The sequence below is a fragment of the Anopheles marshallii genome, chromosome 3 (genome assembly GCF_943734725.1).
Source record: "Anopheles marshallii chromosome 3, idAnoMarsDA_429_01, whole genome shotgun sequence".
Taxonomy (NCBI): domain Eukaryota; kingdom Metazoa; phylum Arthropoda; class Insecta; order Diptera; family Culicidae; genus Anopheles; species Anopheles marshallii.
The window spans coordinates 13003037-13029840 of NC_071327.1; the positions used below are offsets into that span (position 1 = coordinate 13003037).

General features: G+C 43.7%; 1 protein-coding gene across 1 annotated transcript in view; it reads left to right on the top strand.

Annotated features, from left to right (window-relative positions):
• Positions 1–3115: 3115 nt before the first annotated feature.
• LOC128713823 (restin homolog) overlaps positions 3116–26804 on the top strand; it is a 58903-nt gene continuing 35214 nt past the window's right edge. Inside the window, exon 1 of the mRNA XM_053808692.1 lies at positions 3116–3455. Within this exon, the coding sequence (XP_053664667.1) occupies positions 3116–3455 (340 nt within the window). The remainder of the gene's footprint in view (positions 3456–26804) is intronic.

Consider the following 26804-nt stretch of genomic DNA (forward strand, 5'->3'; position numbering starts at 1 on the left):
AAGTTGCGCCGTACGGTAATCAATATCGACGGGGATTGGGGGATGAACGGAAGATCAAATTTACGAAGAAATTTTACAAGTTTCGGTACGCGTTGCGGTCGGTAAGATAAGGTATGACGTTTTCGACACAGAATATGAACTTAAAGTTAAGAACTTTTTTATGAAAGCATTTGTCTATGACACAATAAATAGGAATATTTCAGTGCAGCGCACCTCCGGCATTGTATACATTCTGGCGTTTGTGCGCTGCACAACGAACTTCGCTTTAGGATATTTTTACAGAACAATAATTGCCTTTTATTTTACTTCTCAAAGTTTGCACTTAAAGTGTAGAGCTTCCATGAAATTCGTCCCAACGCTCCTCTGCCCTCGCCTGCATCTAATCTACGACAGGTTTAGCTGATTTCAGTGCTGTGACATGATCCAGTCGCTGTTCGCTGTGTTTCTTAACGCCGCGTGTCGAAAAGGTCGAGTACTTTCCTGGTATGACGTAAGAGTGTCATTTCGTTGCGTTTTTATTGGGAACGACTTGGCAAGGTCTCTCCCTCAACCCGTATCTCTTCGGAGAATCTGCACAAACCGTGTGTTTAGAATTCCTAGAGGAATCCAGGACATTCCCAAGAACAGGGAAATTAGATGCTGACTAATCTCCCTTCCCCCAATTTAGCCATATTACTCAATCTCCCAGACGTTTAGGATTGTCCTGATATTCACATACAGATTTTTGAAGAGACATGTAGCCGTAATCGTATTGAATAGGAGTAGGAAATTTAAAGCCAATGTTTTAACTCTAGCGAGTTCGAATTCATGCCCGTATCAGCGAGGTATTGCTTGAAGAAGAACCTATTCAGAAGAAAATTAACCATGAACCACAGCGAATTATGCGTTAAAATTTCTGATACCAACATATTGATTTAAATTTTCACCAAAAACACTTTGAACGATCACAAAATCTCTGTATTCTCTATAGAACTTAACTGCATCTATATGACAATCTAAATTCATTAAAAATTAAGATAAAAAGAATTTCAAATGTGATATAAATTGGAATATCATATTTGTACTAAACTAATTTTTAAAATCAATTTAAAAAAAAAACCGTTTCGTTTAATGTCATTTGCAAAAGGTCTGCTGAAAGGACCGCGCGGTCGTCCCACCGTGCACACGCACAGCTGATGTTGACGTTTGTCGCTCGAAATTGTTTGCCTTTTTCCACATCGTGAGTTCGTGGCTGTTCGCTCGGAAAACCAATTTCCCGTAGCCTCCCCTCGTGCGTGCGTGCTAAGAACGATTTCCATCCGCGTGAAAGGTAAATTCTCCCGTTTGCCCTAGAAATGTGTGCGTTAAAACGTATCGACGTCGCGGTCCATTGATGAACGACGTGCGTCGCGTAAAGTGCCGTACAGTGCACCTTGTGGCGTGGCTTCTTTCGTGGTTGCATTTTTGTTGTTGTTACTACCGTATCGCGAATCGCGTTGTGCAAGTAGGATGAAATGATGTGATCGTAACGAGCCGTGCAAGGAGAGCATGCAAGTTGTTTACATTTTCGCAAATGTTGATCCAAAGTAACGAAATTCAAGGTTCTCCGGCTGATAGTTGCGGGCAGGGCTGATTTGTGCGCCCCGGTTACGCAATTTACGCGTCTCGGAAGCGTTTAGCAGTGCGGCGAACGGTGGAAGTCGGTGATGTGCTGTTCGGTATTGGAGTTAATTAGATGATTAGATCGCGGGCGCCCAATGGCGGACGGGATTGGTGAAAGTAGTGCAGCGAGAAGAACGTCAGCATCCCCCCTCAAGCAGGCCGAGCAAAACGTCAAGCGGATGAGGATGAAGGAAAAAAATGAAATGAAGCTTCAAACACACGCGAAATCATCGCAGCGAAAGGCGCGGTGTCTACGTGTGTTTGGGTAAATGGGAGTAAAATGGGAGCAAATAAAAATGCGTCTCACTTTGATTAAAAATAGATGCTACGTGTGTGCGAGTGGTTTGGTAAATATTTTCCCACCGAATTGCCGAACCCACCTGCATTCTAGAGCCCGGCCGGTTACCTTGGCGGCAAATAGTTCAAGGGCACTTTGTTTGTGGATGCTTTTCGTCGACTTTTTTCAGCACATTTTCACCGGCATAATGGAAGGAAATATGATGCGATTGATATACGATTAGCGTGTTCTTATTGTCAATTAGAAACGCTTGTTAGGTTTATTGTTTTTTCCTTTTTTTCTGTCGTTTGTCACATTCAATACGTATCGTGCTTGATTGCCTCGCTGATTCCGTTCAAGTTCAGCAAACACCGGCAGGCTTCGTTTGTTATTGTTTACCTTTTTTATGCTGTCCCGTCGTTGTCTGTCATCTGTTGCTGCTTGTGCGTGTCCCATTGTTTTATGATGAAGTAATTTTATACGATTATAGTGTATGCTTTGCATAAAAAAATTAGGGAGCAGATACGGTAAGTACTTTATTATTTTATTTCTATATTATTCTAATCACAAAACCTTCTTCGTGCTTCTCTTGACATACAACAATATTCCTTATATACATTCAATTAAAGAATTCCTTGCCTTGCTAGTCTTCCTTGATCCATTCCTAATCGATCACAGTAGACTGAGAGTCCGCACGTTCGCTTCAATTGAATTGCGTTTGCTCTTGCAATGAAAGCATCCCAAAAATAAAAACTTCTGTAAAAAATTGAAAGATATCCGCGAAAATAAATGCTCGTAGGTAAGAAGTCAACCTGTTTCACGCACGAAAGCGTGCAAAGCGTGTGTTTTGTGTGTGAGTGAAAAATGGCGCGTGAAATTGTCGCTAGTGAAGGGCGACGCATCTTTCGCCAAGAAATCTTGAAGTTCTTCGACGACGGTCCGTGTTTTTTTTTGCTCTGTGTAGATTAATTTACGTGCGTAACAAGTGTCACTGTGCAGTGTGCTATTATTGTGTGATTGGTTGTATTTCTCAATGAAGATTCGTATTTTTTTTGCGTAACCTTTCCGTTTCTGATTTCTGTGCAAATTGTGTGCCCACGTAGTTAGTCTTATGTGTTTGTGCTAGAACGAGAGAGTAAAACCAAGTGAAGTGTGCGAGTGTGTGTTTGTGCGTGTTAGTTTGTGTGGTGATTTTCGATGGAAACGGAAGCGAATGATGCGACGCAACCGTCACCATCGGTTGCTAATGGGGAGGAAACAACCAACCCAACGCAACCGCCACCTGCAGGTGGCGGTGCATCCGGCATACAACCGCCGAAGGTGAGAGCACTGCCGAAACCTTCCGGCATTCGGCCACCGACCGCGAATCTGCACGGTGGCTCGACGAACTCGCTGGCGAGTACGAGCTCCCAGCTAACTACCGCATCATCCGCTGCAACCGGTACCGCCACAAGCACAGCGTCCACCACCCGGATAGGGCGGCTGTGCATGGGGCATACACCACCGAAGGCTGGACCTCCGCCACCGGAACCGAAACGTAAGTGTGTGCAGTAACGGTAACGGTCGAATTAAAATTGAACCCATACAGCGGATCGTAGCGCATGGAAAGCGGCCTCTGTTGGACGGCGTATTAACTATATGTACCAATCACCATTTGCACAGCGCCATCTGTTGGCGGTAAAGTGAAATTAAAATAAACTGTTTCATCCCTTGCAAAAATCCCAATGTTTGAGTATCTGAGCATCATTATACAATTTTAATTAAAATGGCATGATGTAATTGCACGCACTCACGGAGTCGTGTGTTGACAATTAAAGCCAGACGTCGGTATTTGTAATCGCACAGCAAAGTGCGGCCTCCAACACCAGGGTGGAGTTCTCAGAATTAATTCTTTAAGTCTGCTAGGTCTAGGGTTTTTAATGGTAATTAATTTACTGTCATCGAATTGTTCTGGGCATGAGTTCTGGTAGCCATGCTTTTAGCACCCAGCGACACTTAACGCCCATCGTCATCTTCGTTCTTGGGTGGTGGTGCGTAGCAAGTTCTGCTCCAATCGATAATGTTAATCAATTATCACACATGACAAGGGACAGCGTGCGTAAGCTGCAGTTGAGCTCGCTGCCGTTATTGAATTGTCCATTAGCTTGACATGTACGTAGGTGTTCAGTGGTGCTGAAAGTGGTATAATTGTACGGTCCCACGGACATCAGATGTTAAACTCGATTTTACAATGAGTTGTATGTGTAGATGTTACGTATCATGAAATTCATTTTATTTTTTGCATCCATCGACCCTGTAATAATGAAAACAGCTTCCATCAACTAAATTGAGGTATAAAACTGCTATACAATCTCCCAAGCACTCCGTTGAAGATGCAATAATCTGGAGATAACTCGTTTGTGCTTCACCATACCCACCACCAATCTCTTACCATCTTATTTTATGTTGGGAAAAAAGTGAACGGTCTTATTGTCCGTTTATTGCTGTGAGAAGTTGAATATCTTGAAGAAAAATCATCATTGAACTTATGGTGAATAACAATATCGTCAACGGATTACGATTTGCAAACAGATAACCAACGATTAGCACAACAATAGTCGGTAACCTATGCTTATTTTGCAGATTAGTTTAATTATTACGAAGTTTAGAGGGTTTTTTAAAGTTGTTTTAGAAATAACCCAAGAAATTTATTCTAGAAATGAGCCAATAAGGAGAGGCTAAGACATTACTTTCATTTGGATCTCTTCAGAACTTGAGATATCTGAAGATAATTTCAATTTTCCGCTATAAAAATGTAAATTTTAAAATGTAAATAAAAAAATTGTAATTCGTAATTTTATTCGAATTTTATGATGTAATATTGTGATCTAGGTTAAGTATAATGTCTCTAGATGTTAGTTTAAATTGCTTTTTTAGAAGATTTCCACGGATAAGTAGTTTTTTTACTAAAAGAGAATTGAAAGCCAAAAGAGCCTTTAAGCCTTTTAAATTTATCAAACCTTTCTAATATACTCTTCACGCTCCTTAAAAGGAATTGATTGCATACTTTCAGGTGTTGAGATTTCGTATCCAATTTTGTAGAAATCTTATAAAGGGAGTCAAATTTTGTACTTCTATTAAAATTCGTCCAATATTTATCTGTCTCTTCTAGGTCATGCCTTACTAGACTTAATTTTAACACGTCAGTCAGCCGGATAGTCAGCCCTTGCTTGCTTGTTGCTCTTGCTTGTTCTTGTACCGGTCGTCCCTCGTACAATAATCTTCGCATTAAATTGGAAAATACTTACCAATCTGCACAAGACTCTGTTCACGACTTTGTCTATGTTGGTCTCTTCTCTATCTGCCCCAGGCACACAGTTAGAGATGTTTGTAGTCTTCACTACCCATGGTGCACACAGCAAGATTAAAGATTGTGCAGTGGTGTGCAGTGTGTAGATACGATCAACAGCTTCCATGTTGACGGAAGTGTTGCCCGGGAAGACACTTAAGACGGTATTAATAATCGAGTTATTTGTTGCTGCTCATTGGAGTGTCTTTGCCCCAGTGCACCGCGCGATGTTTGGTCTATCGTTTTCCACTACACTAGCGATACCGCCTCGTGCAGGCGACATGCGGTTGCCACAGCACACAGCAGCAGAATACATAAACTATCGCTAATCAATTTCGAACAACGACATGTCATTCAGCGCACCGTGTGACGTATGATGGGTTCGCCTCCATCCCGCACGTAACCCATCTGTCATCCAGCCTCGCAATGACGGAACGTCTCGTACAAACGGAAAAGCAGAAAGTGCCAGCAGCAGCAGCAGCAACAGCAGCGAATCTTAAGGGCTTTGGCCACGCTTTTGCTTCATTACTTAGTGTCATGTTCAATTAACGTGCACATTATCCGAAACATTCCCCCGCACCGATGGGCACGGGTGTGCGACCCCGGCAGCGCGACTTGATTTTCGCAATTCATGTGAAACACCGGGACCGGGATTGTCTTGAAGCACTTCCGGGCGCGGGCACCGTCCAGGCGGTGGTGGGTGCCTCGAGCATTTATTTGCCGATCCGGTGGCGGATGAGGATTTTTCTCGATTTCCCTTTTATTTACGAGTTTTGCATAACTCATATAAGCTGGGCTATCGATGAGATTGACCCCGGTCCCCCACCTCCCCTCCGCCCCCTGAGAAGCATTGAGCTAGCGGAAACCGAGATGCCCGTGGAAACTTGGAGTTTTGTGGAGTGCCGTGGCGATTCTCATTTCCGAGAAAGTCCACCATTATCATCTGTCCCCGGGTGTAATCGGGTTTCGCTTTCGTTCGCATTTCCTTTCGGGACGTGGCGCTGTAAAGTGAGGCTGTGTTCGAACCGAATTCGGCAAGGGTCGTTAACGATTGGGTCGTGGTGTGTTTGTTTACGACAGATTAAGAGTTTGTGAAGCTAAATTACTTCTTTCGGTGGGCTATGGTAAGGGCTTTGAGAGAATCTCATGCGTTACAAAGTTCCTTTGCCCAACAGCGTGATAATCTACGTTGTGGATTATTTATGCTCCCGTTTTCAGAGCCACTATATCCCTTTTTGAAGGATACAGCTCCATTGTAGCAAAGTAGCACCGAGAAGCTACTGCAAATGGTGCAAATTTTAATCATTTTCTCATCAGATGTGGCTTCTCCCCGGTGTGTTGTTTATGAAGGATTTTCACGTTTTCCTGCACGTTAACAGCACTCTTACGCTTGGAAATGGCTGGGAAAGCTTTTTTGATTTGGGATTACAAAATTGCTCACACGAGTTGACGAGAATGAAATTGCACTCCCGTGCAGGAAAGCACAAAGTCCTGGACGTTGAAGCGATAGATACATCACTCTGGAAAACAATAAAAGTAGACGTACGGAAACATCACCATTTGTGGTGGCAGCCGTTAGCAGCCTTGGTGTGGTTTCACATCGGAAAGAAGGAAAATATATTTATACCGGCTGTACAAGCAAGTCTTATCGGCTGGGGAGTAATAGCAGTATCGGATGGAATTGCAATCGTATCTGCCGCTGCAGCAGAACTGCATGCATCGCCAACGAAATGGGATGAACAAATGATTGATTTTATTAAATCCAATGCACTCGAACACGGAACGGCACAGATGCGATAGCAGCTCGACGGCAGAGATACTTTGTTTAAACAACGGATTCGAGTGCACTCCGGGTCGAGAGCGGTACCGAGCTCGTAAAGGATACATGTGTAACGATTGCAAACCGTCGTTGAGGTTGGTACAACCATTACGAGCACCAGCACTCGGATGACCAGAAGTGCTTTTTCTTCGTTTCGATCGAGATGCCTCAATAGTATGCTTGCAGTCGAACAATCGCTGATGCATCTTGTCTGGATGTTGACTTGGGGCTGGTGGTTTGTTGATGAAGTTATTAAGTAACGGTCATTATACGGTGTAAGTGTTGAAGTGGGCTTTGTTTTCCCTGTGCCAATAGTGGAATCAGGCTTCGTCTATTGGCCAACAAATTAATTTGCTCGCCTGATGCGTAAATGTTGAACAAACCAATTAGAGAGTATCGATATCGGAAGAGAAAGATATTTTCTTCTATGATCCATCCTTGATAGATTGTGAAATGTATCATACAACCTATATTGCTACGACCTTAAATTGTTTGACGCATCTCTGCCAATTAGAAGTTTCTAACCGATGCCATACCTTCTGTTGATTACCATTCAGTTGCTTAAGAGTGCTTTTAGAAGCTTTTAATTATAAAACGTTTAAGATAATTTCTTTAGAAAAAACCCGTACATCAGATTACTTTCCAACCGTCAAATGTTGCACCAGCCAGAAGCAAACGGCATGCACGACTTGCACAGGGAATTTTGGTTGATATTTGAGAATTACCTTTTTGAACTGGTCCAAATCGATGTCAGACTTTGATATTCGACATCATACATCACCAAACATAAAGTCAATAGAACTCAACCATGGGGAGCTGGGAGTCCACAAAGTTTTGTCCAAGAAGTTGGCTGAATCATTCAAAAATCAGGTTTGAACTAGATTGCTATATGTTCTGGTTCACCGTGCACCTGCTGGATCACGTAGGGCTCATCTCCTTAGAGATTTTAAAAGCCTCAGGCAACAAACTACTCCAAAAGCTAAGTGTAAAAGTACGCCACGTTGAATTTGGCGTTGGTTTTCCAAGAATACCAAGGGAAGTGTCGTGCCGATAAAATCATAACGAACGACCCCCCCATTTGGGAGGTGTGGGATGCTCGTATTGAATTCAGGATTACTGTTCCATGTTAGAGTCTACAGCTGGTCATTTATTTTATTTTATTACATTTATAACGGCTGTTAGCCGTATTATCAGCCACATATTGACTGTGGAGAGTACGGATTCCTCAAGGCATTTCCTTCTTGTCTTTTGCCTTATCCGGGTCATGTTGCACAACATTAAGTTGCTGCATCACGAATAATATCTCGTTCGAAAAAATGATTTCTTGACGCTCGTTCTAAAAGGGAAAAATCGGTGCTTGACTCCACCTATTTCTATTGATCCCCCCGAAAGTCAGCACCATGCTCATTTTATAGCGAATATGTGTAGTTAAAACTGACAACAGTCTTAGAACAGAATAGGAACATGACGCATACTTAACGATGCAATTTTTTATTCCAATTTATTGATTACGCTGTACAGTGCCCTGGAGACGATCGCATCCCTCTCTGTTTGTAAAGGTACACTGGTTGGAGCAAACTTTTGCAATTAAAGAGTATTATTTTACGCTTCGCTCAACAGAACCAACATCTCACGATTGAATAATAAAAAAAATCCTGAGCAAAGCGATTCATGCTATAACGGTTGAATGGACAAAAAGGAAAACCAACGCAAATTATTTTCACAAACCACGAACTTGCTTTCGGTTTTAAACAACATTTTGCAATGTTTATTACTTACGTTTTATCACAATGGTTCGAAGGAAATCAAATGAAAATCTTATGTCTTTAACCTGATAACTATAAGAATGCTACTAAAAAAATGATTTTTTCTCACAGAAGTTTCATACTTTGTCCATCAAACCTGTTCTTGCAACTGGTTCGTCCGGAAGATGTCATGCGTAAAGTTCTGGGGATGGCTTCTTTGTGTTTTTGCTCGCCATTCTTTCCATCCATGCACAACTTGTTAAACGTCTGTTGATGCGGTTTCGGGTGTATCGTTCCTTTGGGGTATTAGGCGATGAAATCATGGAACGGAAGGTAGAAATAATAACTACACAATAAATTTCATCATTCTGCACATCCCCAAACGGATCGAACCCGGAATATGATCAGCATCATCATCATCGTGACCGGCACATATTTCACGGGCAGCCCCTTGGCTGTGATGCGCAATATGCCCAAATGGGACCGATTCTATCGATCTGTACAGTCCGATGCGGGCCCCCGTACATGTGGCTGGCGGGTGGGGCGCTGTTTGTCTATGTTTATTAGTGTCAGTGGAGATGGGATACAGTGGGACACTTTGGGGAGAAGAGTTCCGTTTCAGGTGGCTCGGGCAGCAGGGGCTTGGCTGCATCTCTAGTCGGTTTTTTCTTTTCACTTTTCGCGTGTCCCACGCCTACGCAGATGGGACGGGGACCTATACATACTACCACCATTAGCAAAAGTACGTCAGCCCGTCGTCCGGTGGGAAATTAATTTTATGCACGCGACTCATCCCCATTCCACCGTAACGGGACACATTTCCTTAAAGAGACCCGGATCAAACTCGAGTTTCGGTTTTTTTTTTGTGTGTTCGAGCCAAGGCAGAAATTGTAGTGTGAGCCCCTCAAAAGCTGGTCGATGAAGATGTATGGAATACTGCTACACGCTAGTTCGATATTCGATATTCGTTGAAATGTGGTTCCGTAGAGTGGCGAGGTGTGAAAAGCGTAGATTACAAACCGAGGGAGGGAGGGGGCATCCCTTGATTGTTCGCCGAGTTATGACAGGGCGATACTGCAGATGATGAACCGTAAGTGGATGATTTATGGTTCCCTCGTGTCTATTGGATCTTCGTGAAGTTGTAAATTTTTGGGTTTTGCCAGAAGCGATCCATTAACTGCTGGGAAGTATGTGAAAAACCGGTAAGGTTTTATTGAATTATGATAGTACGATAAAGGGACAAAGGGTGTTTGGATTAACAATTCAGAAGCCACCTCAATGTTGTTTATTAAGATTAATTTGACGAAACTAAAAATAGCCAATGCTAATGCTAGTGGCCCAATGTAATGTTTAAGATGTTTGCCACTTTAAATTTTTCGAAGACCAAAGGGCGTTAGCCTTGTTGAAGCATCATCAGCTTAAACGTATTCACTAATTTAATGGAAAAGTGTATGCTTGTATTAGAATTATAAATTAAATTATCGCAAGGATACAGCTTGGGTTCCCTCCTCATCTTCTCTTTAGTGGCACTACAATCTCAAGAGGCATCGCCATTTTTGACATTCTTTGAGTTTGTTTACCCATAGCTAGAATGTCAGTCCTGCGTACAGCATCGATTACTTCGGAAATTAATTTATTCAACAAATTCTCGACGCATTATTTGACGAGTTATTAGACTAGATCTCCTGAGAGCAGTTAAAATATTAAAAATTGATCTAACAATGGGGCAGATCATATTCAACGTTAGAAAGCTTAAGCTTCAAGCCTGTATCTGCCATATCGCTTTAAGGCTGTATCATTCTGTACAGATTCGTAAAGGACATAACATTTTGACATAAAGCACACAAGGGATAATTTTTGTAAACTACAGTTTAAGAAAAATCGCTTAAAGTTTAGTAATTTAATTTTAATTTCATTTCATTTAAAACAATATACAAGTCTGATAATTGAAATATTTCTTTTTCAGTTGTTTTTGTCTAAAAAAAAATTGTTTACATTTTTTGCACACGGGTAACATGGCCTAACCTGGCTAGGACCAGCTAGCAAAATTCTTTATTTTGCCGTTTGTTGAGCTTGGGTTTTGGGTTCTTGGGTACTTTCATTAAGAAACTGATCTAATCCTTCTTTCCTAGGCTTAACTTGGCTTGCCATTTGTATGGCGAGCTGTAAGCGGATAAGCCTGGAAACGTCAAAACGCATACAAAAATCTGGCTTAGTGTATGATTCCGGCCAATCCTTGTAAAATATTAGCAGCATAAATGTCTAAGTATTAACTGCGTTACCGTCTGAATATTCTACTCACAATTTAAATAAGCTTTCGACAAAGTCATCCACTTAGCCTCAAAAAGCTCAACCGCACGGTCGCTGTGTTGCGTACGACACAACCACTTCGAAACCGTGCAAAGCTTTACGCGCATCGTGCACGAAGCGAAAACAGCGGCTGCCGTAGTCGAAGCACCGTCCGTTCGGCCGCTCGATTCGTCAGTTCGTCTTGAGACAGCAACCTGCACGCAACGGCGAGGTACGGAACGGGCGCACCTGCGCAAAACGCTACATAGCGCGCAGCACGACAACACAACACGAAACAAAGCGTGATCATTTCGTTCGCGTACCGCGAAGTTGTATCGAAACGTTCACAAAGTGACGCAAAATCGAGGTCACGTAACGCCGGGTATCGACAGAAAAAAAAAACAGAACACAAAACAATTGCAAGAACGCCGCCGCAAGGTGTTTACGAAACCGCCAGCAACACGCAGAGAATTTGTTCGCCGGGGGTTCGCCGATTCGTCACCGTCGTGATTGAAGGCATCCGACACCGTGAGCCGGTTTTGGAGAAACATTTGGATCTTGTTGACGGGCAGTGTGGACGCACCTTCTGGAAAGAAGATTAAAAACTCCCCACCCCCAACGCCCTAACAGCAATTGGCTGAGGAGCGACATCTTCCAACATTTGTGGTACTGCGTGCGAATTATAAAGGTAAATTCATTGGCGGTTTTAGCTGTGCAAGTTGATGTGAGTTTGGTGAAGTTTTTGACCTGCTGCGATGTGAATCTCACACCGATCTCGAAGTGTCCGGTGCGCTCAGTTTGCGATTAAAAGTTCCCTTCACCTTCGGTGGGAAATTAAAGTGTTCTCGAACAGCCCGTGGGCGGTGTTTTTTATTTTACCAATTGCCAAACCACCAGTAGCTGCATTATGCCTTTTATTTGCATTTTCCTGGTGGAAAGTTTTTTTTTTTGTAAAGTGTGCGTGAGTGTGCCCGAGTGTGCTGCTCCAAGTGTATTATCGCGCTGGAAAGCAGCTCGCAAAATGGACTAAATTCAAATGAGCTGTGGCCCACAAAAATAAAGGAAAAGTGAAAAGCATAATATCGGCCAACCGTGCAGCACTCTCGGGGCAGGTTTCGTCGTTCGCGTTTGGTTCGCCTTTTGTTATCTCCTCGGGGATAGTCTCCGGGGCTTTATACTTACCCGGTGGATAGCGATATCCCACCTGCACCTGATATTATCGCGATGGTTCTTTTCGCTGCAAGCAGTTGCCTGGGAGCTTTTGCACATTTCGTTCTGATGCAACCGCCGGTCGGTTGCAGGGACTTGGGTGGAGGGGGTGGTTGGTGCGGTGGGCAACACACACACACACACTCAACGGCCATTTGCATTTGGGGCTCTGTTTATGTTCCACGGGTCGGTGGTCCGGGTCGATTGTTTGTCTGCTCTCCGGCAGTTGGGAGTGTGTGCATCGGTGCGTCTGTGGGGGTTGACGTGATGGAGCGATGTTGTTTTTTGTTTTTGGTTTGCCATTGTTGTTGCCCATTTTGAAGCCGGCCAGTCTTTCACTCGAAAGTTGTTTTTTTTTTTTGTTTTGGGAAAGGAGCTTATTTTGTGTGGAAGTTTTTTTTTTTCTCCCGACCGACTGCGTTGTGTTGGCAGTGAAAAATGTATGCGCAACCAATTTATCTTAACTTTTGCCTCTGCTCGTTATCCATTCATATGGTTTCGCCCGGTGTTTCAGGTGTGTGTGTGCATGTTTTTGTATGTTTTTGAACACCATGCAAATGAGATCCATACGTCCGGAAAAGGATGCTCAGTATGGGTGGTGTAATTTTTTTAAAAATACACCTTTACTTTGTTGTTGTGGTGTGTGTTTCATAAGAGACTTCCTGCAGAGGCGTTGAATATTTTGGTTAACAGTTTTAAACTTTCCAATGGAATTTCTCCGTGCTCATAAATTTAAGTGCCGGATTATGTGTATCCTCCCACCGGACATCAGATTCGATACAAAATTTGCGATTTAACACACCAAATCACAGTTGATTCGCACGGAGACACCATGGAGAGCCTCCAAATAAAAAAAACAAATACCCAATCGAATGAAAATGATTTATTGCAACGTTCACAATTCAACGACGGGGCGCAACACATGGGGTGTAAATCAACGCCAAACATCCTCTTATTTCTGCAAATATGTGCATATCGAACGAATCCAAACAAAACGCTGACTAGCCAGACGTCAATTCGCAGCTCACGTTTCGTACTCTCTCTCTCTATCTCGGCCAAAACACGAAGAGTCGGGTGTGGTGACATGCTGCCGGAAGCTGGACAAAACCGTTTCACACTTTCCGGCTCACATCCAGCGCAAATCGCAAACCTGTAACACAACCATGTTGCGTCTCGCAAATTTCGCTCCAAACACACATACACAATTGGCTGTTTAATTGACATGAGGTTTTGCCGCTCACCGGTGCACCAGAACCACATCGCATCGCATCGGTGCGGAAGTGTATCGTGTTCGAGACCGCAGAAAACTTTACCGATTTTACGCACAGAAGCATGCATGGAAGTGTCGCCGTGTAATGCTGCTGCATTCGCATGCAGTTAGGTGAAGGTGTGCGTGTGTGTGTGTTTGTGTTTTTTTTCGCCCGGTGGCAAAATGGCGCCAATGTTCTCACCCGGTAACCGGAACCGCTGCCGGATGGTTTCGGTTACAGCTCGGCTATGGCTTTGGCCGTTATCGACACGGGGGTTGTTGTTGTTTTGTTGTCATAATCGTTCGACGATGTTCGTGGTGTGGGACTGGAGGAAAGCCCAAAACGGAGCGGAGTTTCTCGAACGTCTGTGGTGATGTTTACCGGGCTGCCAAGACCGGTGACGCTGGCTCGGTTTCGGATGTTTGGTTGTTTCATTGCTAAAGATATGCAAATTGAACGGGCGAGATTGGGTTTGGGGCTGGGGCGGAGTTGGGGGTGGGTTTGGTTGTTACCATTGTTTACGCAATACATACATCAAACTGTTTCGAGGCATTACTGCTGTCGAAACGATGGACGAAGCAAGTGTTTGTTTGATATTATCGGGAAAGTGTCGTTATGTGTTCAAGTGTCTCTGCCTCGTTGGAGGCAAATTCTCGGGTAGTATGCGAAAGGCACGTGTGTGCTGGTAATGCAAATATGGTATTACATTTCAACTGGAAGCATTACTTACCACGTTAAGTGAACATCTTGTTATTGCGAAGTATTCTCAACCCTCCGTTGCCCCTGTGTGTTGGAATGTATTGGAATATAATGTAGAATTAATTAAACGTGAGTTTCGGAAGCACTTCTTGTTAATCAGACATCTTTAAAATGTATCACAAATGCTTGATAGTAGCAGTTACTGATTCTCATTCTCATCAGACACTCGACCTATCTCTTACGTCAGCAAAGGTGTAGTTACAATCAAATATCTTTGAAGTATTCTAGCGAAGGACATCATCTAGAATTCATAGAATTCTTGCCAATTTCAACAGTCACAATATGACTCCAACCCGTTTTTGGGACACATCTTTCACAGATGTCTAGCATCGACTATATTTGTTGTAGTTTAAAGTTTTAAAGCTGAGTTGTAAGTATTGGAATTATTCTATTAATCTCTGTAGGATTTTCAAGAGGATTTTCAATTTTTCAACTATTTGAGAGCGGTCTCAGTAGGACGTCCCTCAAAACGTTTCCAATACCTTCAAGAATGAGTAATTCTTCAAGAATTCTTCAAGAATTCATTAAAGAACGTAGTGATTTCCGAATGTTTTTTTATATGGGTATTACAAATATGTGGATTTAAACTTTGTGATGGTCAAGCTGTTTTCTTCTTGGCCCGTTACTTATGCTGCTAAAGAAGACTTTTAAGAAATGAAATTTCTTCCCCAAATTTTGTGACCTTTCTGCGTGACAAATCGAACGGCGACAGTAAATTCACCTCCAAAGTAACAATTAACCAACTGTCCGCAATTAACCTTCACGATGGTGCATAGAATCGATCAACATTCATCCGGTCGGAATCAATTTTGCACTCACTGTGACCAGCACCATGGGTGCGCATCCTTGAACGATGGGCAACATCCATTGGCCCAGAACGAGCCGGCCGATGCAGTGCGGACGGTGAGGTTTAGTGAGCTGGAAAATGTGGCCCGGGGATGTTTTATTCGAGCGTGAAATTTTCTCTGACCTTGTGCCAGGTGCAATTTATAGCGTCCTTCCACCGTCCGTTCCGTGCCTTCGTGTGCGCCTAATGAAGGCTGGGCTGTGAACAGTGAACCATTCCGCGTAATGAACTACCGGTCCGGGGTTTTTTTTTTCTCTGTTCTGACGATGCTGATGGCGTGTTGAACCATCGTTTTGCGGTATATGCGGTGTAAATCGCACGAGTCAGCACTTGTTGCATTCTGTTTGCGTGCCAGAAGTTTGCATAAATCTTAGGCAAGCGACAAGTCGGTGACGGAGTGGATGTGAAAGATGAAAATTGTTTTCTTATGGAATTAATTATTAAATTAAACTCTGCTTCAGCCATCGATGGATCCGGGATCGATGGAGACGGACGTTCCGAAGCTGTCAATGTTGGACACAACCCGGCTGTGGTGTGGCACCTACAAGATACGCCCGATCGAAACCTGCCAGTCCTGTCGCACACATGATGGACGAAAATCACGATTAATCAACATCAATAAAATAACATTATTGCAGGTGCAGTGAAGCTGCCACTTATTGCCATCCTGATGGTGCGATCCTGATCGAACCCGATTGATAGAGGCCGTCATGTACTCGAGCCATCCCAAAACCATCGACAATCGACCATCTGTGCTCGTCGCACGGTGTTGTTGTGTGGGTCTGTTTGCTTTCCTGCTCCACTGCCGTATGTTACTTTCGCTCGGCATAGATTCCGGCTGGTGGTTTTGGGGATCCCATTCCACCCCGTTTGCCAGCCGGACCGATCGATCAATGTCAGAGTGTACCTTTTGAGCATGCCACCGCCAAGTTTGTCAAATCAGTGTCAAATGAGTGCGAGCATGCAACCGAGCACCGTGGAATGGGGAAAAACGGTCGGTCAGACAGGGTGAGGAACACCCAGCAAAGGGAACTCTTCGTAGAGAGCAGCACTAACCTTGTGCAACTTCGCCATGTCACGATGTAGTTTCGCGAAAATGTTTTTATTAGACCGGCTGGCGGGACCCCCCCCCCTTTTTGGATGTAGCTGTGTGGAGCAGTGCGCACGATTTATAAACCTCTCGCAACACAAGCATTTCGTGCAACAACTTCAACTACAAGAGCGCCCCAAGAGCGCACAGTTTCGTTGGGGTCGCAACGGTTCGCAAATCCTAACGCAAATTCGTGTCCACTGTGCCTGTTGTGTGGCACATTTTTGCACCGCAGATATATCTTCCCTTTCTCCCGCCCTCGAGACCATGAACGTTGGTGTGACCTTTTTTTTTGTCGCTCGTGACAAAAAAGGCAAATCCCTCACGAACGTGCGTTTCGTGGCGGATTTTTCGGGTACCGTTTCGGGTTAGCTGGAAACATGTTTGGACATAAAACCCTTGCTCGAGTTCAGCTGCAGGCGCCCTTAGATATTGCTGATTCGTATCGACCATGCGTGGTTTTGTTTGATTCTGTCGCCCATCGCCCTGCTGGACTCGTCGCCTCCTTGCAGAAAATCCCCCCCCGATCGCCTAATGCAATGCAAAGCACGAGCTGGTCCGCGCAACATTTAGGATTTCGCAAACAACGTAGATAGAAATGAATTATTAATAACGCCGTGATTTATGCCATCCATTTAGATGTCCACCTTGTTTTTTTTTTATTTTTTGACTGACACCGGGTGTGTGTGAGTGCGTTGATTGGTCATCAGACCGCTCGTCACCATATGGAGTTGGTTATTCTGGGACGCGGCACCGCGCACCCGTTGGCGTCACTTTTGGTGGATGACTCCCGGTTGTGATGGAGCTGTGGGTGGCGGTTGAACGCATCCCGATACCATCAGGCGACACATTTAATCGCATATTGTTGATCGTTTCGATTTGACCGGACTGATCATCCAAAACTGACAGTAGAAGCGACCGGAATGCGTCACGAAGTGATTCGTCTTCTGGGCACAGTAGAGTAAGACGCATATGCGAGAGTTTACCCAAACGGGTGGATGATGATGAATGATTATCGTATATGGATTAAAAATGTAAAAATGATCATTTAAAACCCACGTTTTGGGTCCAGAACAATAACGGAAGTATCGCAGTATGACACTACCTTCGGGAGGTAATATTGGGGACATCTTCGACGTGTAGCGCTCATTGGATGCTGTGCGTCAGAGGGTTGGAATGGGTATAAATTGTTAAAAGTTATTGTTAGATATAAATTACCAGCAAAGTATCATCTAGTAGAGCTCCATACCGCCGTATATGGAAGGTGGAAGCAAATACCACTCTTGACCATTGTACGGGGGAACTCCAATAAAGAGCACGATTATGGTGGATTTTGAGCAACGCGGATGTCTCCCAGTTTGTGACACAAACAACCGGTCCCGGCTGGACGAGATTGACAGACTTAGTCCATTGGGAAAAAAGAGAGAGCCGCGAGACGGTAATGAAAATCTTCAAAACCACAGCAATTTATTCAAAATCGCACGTCGAACACAAATAAAAGCAAACACCTTACTTTCGTTCCTCACACAGCGGGTAAGGGTAATATTATTGGCAGCTAGTTTACTACTTCGTGTTACCATATTTGGTGGCTGGATTGAGTTTTTTTTTTTTTCTTCGGACGTACCTCGCCAAATCTCACCACCTAGCTCGGTATGAGCCAGTGCAAGTGTGGATTATTTTATGGATGTAAATAAAGTCGTAATATTTTTAGCAGTTTTCGAATATTTCGTGGTGTATAGCGTGGATGCTTCAGTTTTTTTTTTGGCAACGATACGTTTATTGGCGTTGTATACAAATATTTACGGCCATCGTTCGATTTTACGACGGCGCGAAAAGCTGTTGATATAGTTTGAAATCTTAACGAGCGATCAAGTGGTAGTGTGCCGGTTCGATAATGTTCGTGGGGATGATCTTCTGTTTCCATGTTGATAAGCACGGTTTGGAAGTGGAAGTGTTTTGTTTTGTGGTCGTTTTGGCCGCTGGTAGAATGATGTGTCCATAAGACATTAATATTTTCGATAAAATCAGATCTTATCTGGCATCAAAGAGGACCTACGCGACATTTTTTTCTGTGCTGTGGGCGTGTTAAGAAACGATAATTTTATTTGTATTCCTCGCTTATCTAAGTCCCTTCGCTGGATTTTTGGATATTTAGATAGTCGGATGTCCATGACGCGTTTACCCAATATTTTGCCCAAAGCTGCAACCATCAAAAATTGCCATAAATTGAAACAGTTTTCGTTTTTATTTCCCACAGCAGAATGCCGAATGCAAGGCAAAGGTTGAGCTTTTTTTCTGTTGTTTAAGAAACATTTTTTATTCACCGCAAACGCTCCAACTTCAACAGAACAGAAGCAAATCAAAAACAAGCAGCAAAAAACACACGCCTCCGCCTAGTGGTTTCTGTAAATTATTTCCGCTTCTCAAGTTTATGCTGCTCACCTTAGCCGGACAGTAGCATCTGCAGGCACGGTCCAATTCATTCGATGCACCGGTCGAGAATGATGCTTGTTGGTAAATTTCTTTCCCCGCAACACTGGGCGCTAGGTTTGGACTGACCGAAAAACCTACTTCTTCGCGCAAAAGGTAGTCTGACTAGAGCACTGAAAGGCAAAGACGGACTCAACTTTGGCCCCGTTTGGAGCGGAAATGTTTAGCGAAGGCAATAAGTGGCAGTACACGCGAAAGGAAAGGTTTGAAACTTTCAATCTCGCCAGGGAAGAGAAATTTTAAGCCGCCTCAAACTGTCCGTTCTATGTCCAGGGTGTTTATGGCTTTACTTTCAATCGAACTTGCGTGAACGTGGTTGAACGTAAAGCCCTTGCCTCCCAAATGTCCAAAAACACGCTGTAAATGGTGGCCGGTTTCCGGTCGTTAAGCTATATCGGATCATGAACTGCAATGGTGGAAACTGACGGACATGGTTGGGGGAAAGTTTCAGGTTTTGGGTGGACGGAAAGATCACAAAAAAAAAACACAAGGAATACTTTCAATGGACAGGAAATTGGGGAAAAATATAACACATAAAACTCCATTGCCGGTTGCCGGTTGCCATTGAGACATATTACAATACTTTTGCCTTGCCCGTTGATCTCCATAATCCTTCTTCGTGATCTGTTCATTGTTGTCCCGAAAACATTGGTAGGCAATTTTGTGTACGTGTGCGTGTGTTTTTTTCATGGACAACAGCTCAGCCAAATGACTTATTGTGGGAAAATGGTGGCCAGTTTGTTGTGAGACGCGCAACGGCGGCGAGACGCGATTCGCGTGTTGTGCAATTTCCCAGTACGTGTTTGAATTCGTGAAATGATGCGGCCCTGGGAAAATTCGAAATAATCGTTTTGGGTGTGTGTGTTACAATTGAAAAGTGAAGATTTTTCCGCATCGTTACGCTGCTGGACTGCTGCTGTTACGCCTGGTGCACACCGCTGGGAAGCTGCAAAAATATCTCAACATTTGTACGGACGCATAGATTGGTTCATGGCATAACTGCATTTGGCTGGTGCCTGGTGCTATTTGTGATTGTTAATGACTCAATCGATGTTTTGGTCGTGTTTTTTTTCGGTGGTTGTTGTGATATTTATTACCCTTGTTACGCAGTGCCATCACACATCGAATTAAATTGCTATGGTTCTGCAAAACATGGCAATATATTAGCCATTTAACGATATTCACCTGGGGTTTTGGGGGAATTTTAGCTCCATATTCGGTAGTAAATGATGTGGTAACTTTAGGGTGTGCTTTTAAAAATGTTCTTATTTTGCATTACATTTCTCAGGTGGAGGTGGAAATTCTAATTTTGCCAACACAACGGTACAGGTACGGTGTGTGTTAATTAAAATTAAAATGTCAGCTTCCCGGATGATAAATTACCGTCCCCGATGCTGGTTCGGTGTCATTTTACCATAAGCAGCAACCGTAGCAAAAGAGACCACCTTAAGGTTTGGTTGTTTTGTGCCGGGAATCAAAACAAACGATTCGTTTGGTTTTTGATTTACAGCTCGTGCGTTTATGCCTAAAAAGGCTCCCAAAAAAAAACCTATCAAATTGCATCCTTTTTTTAAGGCGCTTGAGGAGGTGTTAAACACACCGTGTGTCGCACAAGGAAAACAACAACGAAATCTTGATTAATTGTTCGTAGCCTTCGAATTTTTGGCTTGATTCGTTACCGTTGACAAATTGAGCATACCCCACCCCCCTCCGATGCCAGTCGGGTAAATAGAAACATCAAGCATAAAGCTGACGGTTTCAAGTGGCCAGATGTGTGCCAGCAGGTGCCCGCTTCTTTGCTGTGAGTGTAATCCGTTTTAATCGATTAATTGTCACAAGAAAACAAAGTCATTGGAATCTAATCCGATCGATTTTTAAAAAGGGGCGGCGGGGTCGATATGTTTCAACAAACAAAATTTGTATAATCCACTAATTTGCGGTTCAGGTTGCGATCGATAAATATTGCTTTTTGGTGTCACGCCGCCATCGAAACTCCACCGCGCTGAAGCTTTTACAGCCTACGCAAAACCGTTGAGGTGGCATCTAACAACGTGTCACTTGAGCGTGTTTTGCTAGGGCATTAGCAGCAGTTTCGATCCAATCTTTCTAGCTTCCCCTAAAAGTGAAGATGTGCCCAACAATGCCCTTCAGCGAGGTTCGATAATGTCATTAAAAGCTCGTTCAAGATACGACGTAAAAGCGCGCACGAGTACGCGCAACAAAACAGCGAATAAATCCACTGGAGTGCTTATAGGGGGCGGTTGGTGGGTCACTGTTTTTGTGTTGGTGCCTTCGAACAGCACTCAGATCAAAGGCATCGAGATTTGTGTGTTGCCGCTTGCGCTTGCCCGGCAGCAAATTACCTACTGATATCATCTTCCCGGGATGCAACACGAACGTCATCCTGTGTCCCGGGTACGCTGCCCTAACCTCAATCTGTAGGATGGCGTTTTTTTTATTATTATTCCCCACAGTACCCTGTTGATAATTGGCTGTAAATTAATCTGTGCGCTCCGTTACCCGGGGCCGGGTTGGCCGGTCACAAAGTTAGGTTAGGTTGTGTAAATGCGCAATAGTAGCGTTCGGGCGCTGCAGCACGAAAATTGGCATCGCGCTTTCGCGAATTTAGTTTTTGGGTGGAAGTAGAATGCAATTAATGTGGTGAAAAGCCCATTAAACCGGGCATTCCTGGTTCCACCGGGACATCATAAAATCCCGGGAATCATTTCCAAAATAATGATGATGTCCACGCACACACTTCGAGCGCAATCTTCCCGCTGGCTGGTGTTTTATTTTATTACCTAGTTGACACGAGCATTGCCCTGAATGGGACGATCCAAATGAAACGTTTGACGAGTGTGGAAAGCAATTTGATAAACGAGGTCGCGAATTAAGCGATAACATGTTGCGTTAGCATGCATTAAATGTTGGAAAGAAGGGGAGTGATGTTAAGTGATAGAATTGTGGCCAGACAGTGGTGTTCTCTTTACTAATTGTAGTCATTCGCGAAGAAAGCGAAATCTGGTGTTCTCTGATCTAGCATTTTAAGATGTCCAACTTCTTACCGCAACCAATAACTCAAAATTCCGTCATACATTTTGCGCGCTTCATCCACATTTGGGGCCCGGCCATTATCGTTTCGGCAACTCGGGTTTTGCCAAATGAATTTGTTGCAAATTTGAAACCCCTGCCATTTGCATCGTAACTCCCGATTTGGTCTAATGGCATTAGCCGCCTATAGGCAGTGGTACATTTTCGGCAACCAGAAATGCGCACAGACTCCAATGGCCGTATCGGGTTTTAAAGGAAAGGCGCTTCATTCAAATGGCGAATATTATCATTCGAACCTAATGCGGACGTGACTTGGTAAAGTGTATGAAACGAAACAGCACGAAGTTTTTTTTTGTGCGGCGGATCGTTTTGGGGGTTTGATTTTTTGTGAACGACGTACGGGCTGACGAAGGAATGAATCCACCATTTGGGAAGAACTTACTGGCCAGTTCTGGATTTATTTTTGTATGTTTGTATTTTGCCCTCGCGAGCATTTCGCATGTCTTTTCTTTTGAAGGTAATAAATTTTTGGCGGTTCCATAACCGTAACCACCGTTACGGAATGGAACATAAAGTGTAGGATTCATTCGCATGTGTGGTAACATCAGATAAATCGTTTTCCAGCAAAAAAACAAAAATCCAAAACTTCCAACATAAAAACAAACAACCAACACTATGGCACGTGTTAAAATAATTGCAAACTGGCGACGAGGCGGAAAATTGTTGCTTCCTCCTTTGTTTGCTGCCCGATCCGAACGATCCGCAGAACCGGGGGATGATCGCTACCAAATTCGGTGGAGACAAGACTCCCCCAACGGCTGTCATTAAATGCTAAATTGATGCTAATACGGTGCCACATCGGAAGTTTTGGAACGGCCCACCGACGTCGGACGGTTTGCTACGGCAAACGGAGTAGCAATTGGGTCTTAAAGATCTAGTTTTAAGACGATGCTGAAGTTGTGACGCCGGGGCTGATGAAGTCGTAAGCAATAGTTTTGTGGATAATGAGCAGTGTGCATGCATGTATGATTTATGGTTTGGCTAATGAGCTAAACTGCAGCGTAATAAATCATCAGTTCAAGCGATTGGATTTGGACTTTTGGATGGCAATGTAGAGAAATTGCCACTGGATGCAGGAATGAAAGGATTGGTATTAATTAGTGCTGAATATGTTATCAAGTTCGTTCTGCTTCGTGGTAACACCTTTCAATATTTCACGCTCTATTTCACAGGCATTGCTGATTAGCCGGTGGGACAAGGTGAAAAACTCCAATTAATTCTAGAACTCCCTGATCTTGAGCACAATTCTAGGACACTCAACTAGCGTTGGGTGAATCTGGTTCATTTAATGAATCTGAGGAAATCTTTGGACATTTACCTAGTCCAAGGTGAATCTGTTTCAGATTACATTTACGGAGATTGAATCTGATTCCCTATACGAAAGATTCATGAATCTTCCAAGATTTATGATCTCCACCTTCCCACAATTCCGCTTAAGATTCCGCTCAGGAGATGGATTCGCCTCTGCTCATAAATCTTGTGAGAATCGATGCATCGAATCGAAGACCTTTTGAGAATTGATTCCTGATTTGAATATCGCATTGACTCATTAGTAAAGATTCATATGACTAACTCTTCTCAACAGATTCATCAAGCACAGCACGACACTTAACTGATTCTTCGATAGGCCTTAAGTAGTAACTTGGTCAAAGATCCTCAAACGACTGATGTCTGAAGCGTTGGCTTGTGCAACGAAGTTGGTTGGAGTTGAATTCCAAGAGTCCTACTTAGCTGGAATAGAATAGATAGATATTTCTAAGTCAGCTTCCTTTTTCGTATTGATTTCAAGAATCATTGAAACATTTAGCCTGGCTTTTCTAACTTGAATATAAATAATAGCTCTAACTTAAATGTGCTATTTGTTTTTGAGGTTTTACAAAATGTTAGAAAGTAGGCTAATGCAATGTAGTAAGAGATTGATTATTAGTTAGATTTCTGTGATAACACAGAAATTTATAATGATGATATAGATAATAGTTATACATTTTCTCGAAAGTTACATTTTAAATGAAAATACATTTGATGATGATACATTTGAAAAATCCAATTTTATACGCATGAACGTTGGAAATCGTATACAAGAGCTTTAAAATCATCTCTTACAAAGAACAAGCCAAAATTTGATCCACTTGCCGAAAGTTTCCATTTCGTGATGGGGATTTCTTTACAATCACAAACCACTATCCATCGCTCTGTTCGCTCCCAGCAGCGTGAAATGAGCATACGAACTACACGATTCCACCATTTCGAGTTAGCTTCGACTGTTTCGCCTTCGTTCGCAGTTTGAATACAAGTGGAAGCATTGTTGCACTTAAGCTATTCCGCACTACGACCGACCCCGTTGGGGTTTGGCAAGAGGAGTTAGGAAGTTGGGTAGAAATTTATGATTGTGAAGCTTTTACCCATGCTTCCTTGCCTTGCGCACCGCCACAAGTCCACTCAGTGCGCCCGTAATCGTGACTAATGAAAATGTGAACCTTCCATGATCTATGCTCGAGCATAGCAGCCGGCTTCGGTCTGCTGGTGCTGGTGCTCGGTGTAATAAAACTCACACCGCAGCAGGGGGAGGGTGTTGGACGGGGGAGGGGGGGGGGGGTGCGATGACGTTCATGGTGTTTGGTTTGGTGCTGGCGAAGATTGCCCGCCTCGCTGGTCACGTTCCGAAAGTGAAATTGATTTATCCGCCCGGGTGCGATGGCGCCGTGGTGGTTTTTCCCAACCCTCACTGTTTTGCGGGGAAGAATGGTTGTGGAAGCAACACGGTGCTATTGCACCGCACTCTAATGAGTACCCTAATCAATTGCCTAATCGAATGTCTCTTCACTTTCGTTTCAGGTAAGTAGTGTGCAAATTTTGCGCTTCCGCTGCTAGTTTACTGGACCGCCGACCGGACGCTTGCTGAAGGCGGAAGCGAGATGTTGTGGTTCACAAAATCTGGACGTGACGACGACCACCGCGGACGGCAATGGGGTGCGAAAGTGGCAAAGCAAGCAAACCGAATGCTCGAACGACCGTACAAACAAACAAACCCATTCGTACTGGGCTGCATCTTCATCTGGTACACACTGGTCGTAATGGGTTCGGAAAAATCGAGGACATTGGTTCAGGTTTTCCTTTCTACCGCGTCAGAGAGCACACTTTCGGAAGAGGAGAGCAGTCTTGTAAGTAGGCAAAATAAAAAAAACGCACGATTCAACACCACCGGATGAACATTAGCAGCGTATGAAGCGAAGCACAGTGCGAAGAATGGTGTCAGTGATATCATCACGCGTTTGTCAGCTGTTGCGCACAACTTTCCCGCAAACTCGACACAATCGTGTTTGATACACAGTAAGATAAGATCTGGTTCCAGAAATTCAGTTTAATTATGTTTTGCAAAAGTAGGACAATTACGCCGATTCGCAATTTGATAGCTGTAGCTTTTGTCAGAATTCGTACGACAGTTGTACTTTGCTGTAATCTGACTCCTGTTTTGGCCTTGTTGGACGTATCTGTCACAAATGTGTCGCCGTGTTCGTCTTGTTTGGGCTTAATAACGTGCCAAGTGCTGCAAAATCGAGCTGCAATTCTCGAGATGGACGCAATCCACAATGTGCCAAAGGCGTTCGGAAAGAAGTTTGCCAAGAGCGTGGACGTGAGTATCGTATTACAGCGCTGGGGACAACCTGTTGCCCTTTTTGCAGTGTTTTCGGTTGCTGAGATTTCTCGGATAGCCTTTCGCTTGGGCGGTGATATTGGTGAGACAGCCAAGAAAGCTTCTTGCCTGAGAACGTTCGGGAAGGGTGTGTTTGGAAGTCAGTCACGAACAGCGGCAAAGCCTTCAACGGTGTATGGGCACCACAGCACAACACGCGTTGGACACTGAGTGCCCGATTCTTTGGACCGTTCCACCGCACGTCCGCCCGGTGGGTTTTCATTATTGCCCATCCAAATGCTAATTAATATGGTGGCGTTACGGATTATTTTTATTGTTTTCGTTGTTGCGCGCCAAGCGCGCGTACAGGGTGTGATTTGCCAGGGGAGTTGTGCGAAAAGTTCACTAACCACACAAGTTCGAACAGCCGTTCCCTCGGCGGTGGCGGCTCTTCGATGGGAACTTGCCGAAGCGTGAAAACAACAATAGGCTATTTTTGTTGAGTCTTTCTTTGCTTTAGGACCTGCACACTAAAGCGTCCTCTGCGGACTGGCGGTGCTTTGATAGCACCTGGAAAGCACTTGCCATAAATTCCCCAATTGAATTATAGTCTTAAAGTCCCTATCGGCGGTTCGAGTGCCACCATTCTCGACTCACGATTGTTGAAGTTAGAAGACGGTAAAAAAAACGTTAGCTACTCAATCTTCGGATGGAATGGTTTCGAGCTGGTTGGCTGGTGGTGAATGGCCCGATGGAAGTATCTTCTGTAGAGGTAGACGCCGAGGTGAACAGAGTGGAGTTAAATATTGTCAAAACAATAACCGAAAGGGAAAACAATGGGAACGTCGTTCAAGACAAGAGAAATACAGTCAGCGTGAAGTTCCAACCATGATGGAATCTTTAATTTGCTGCAACGCTTTAATGTATGACCCTGGCCTTAGAATTGTAAAGTCAATGATAGTTATTTTTTTATTGCAAAATTAAGATGTGAAGAAGTTGCGGTGAGTGAGAATTCAAAAAGTGAAGGTTTGTTGTAGCCCAGCTCCAAATATTGATGAATGGTGGGATTTGCACGACGATAAATCCAATTCTATTTTCTGTTGAGGTCTCGTCAAAGTGTTTAAGAATAAAATTTTCTTAAATTTCTAAGGATTTTGTTTCTAATGATTGCTTATGATTCGTTTTTTTATGGATCATAATGTCGACAGTTCGTTACGTTCGTTCGTAAGATATGTCTTATTGTCTCTTGAAGAAGTTTGCTCAGTGCCGTTTCTAACAGAACTCAGAACAAGCTGATCAATGTCTACGTTGAAGA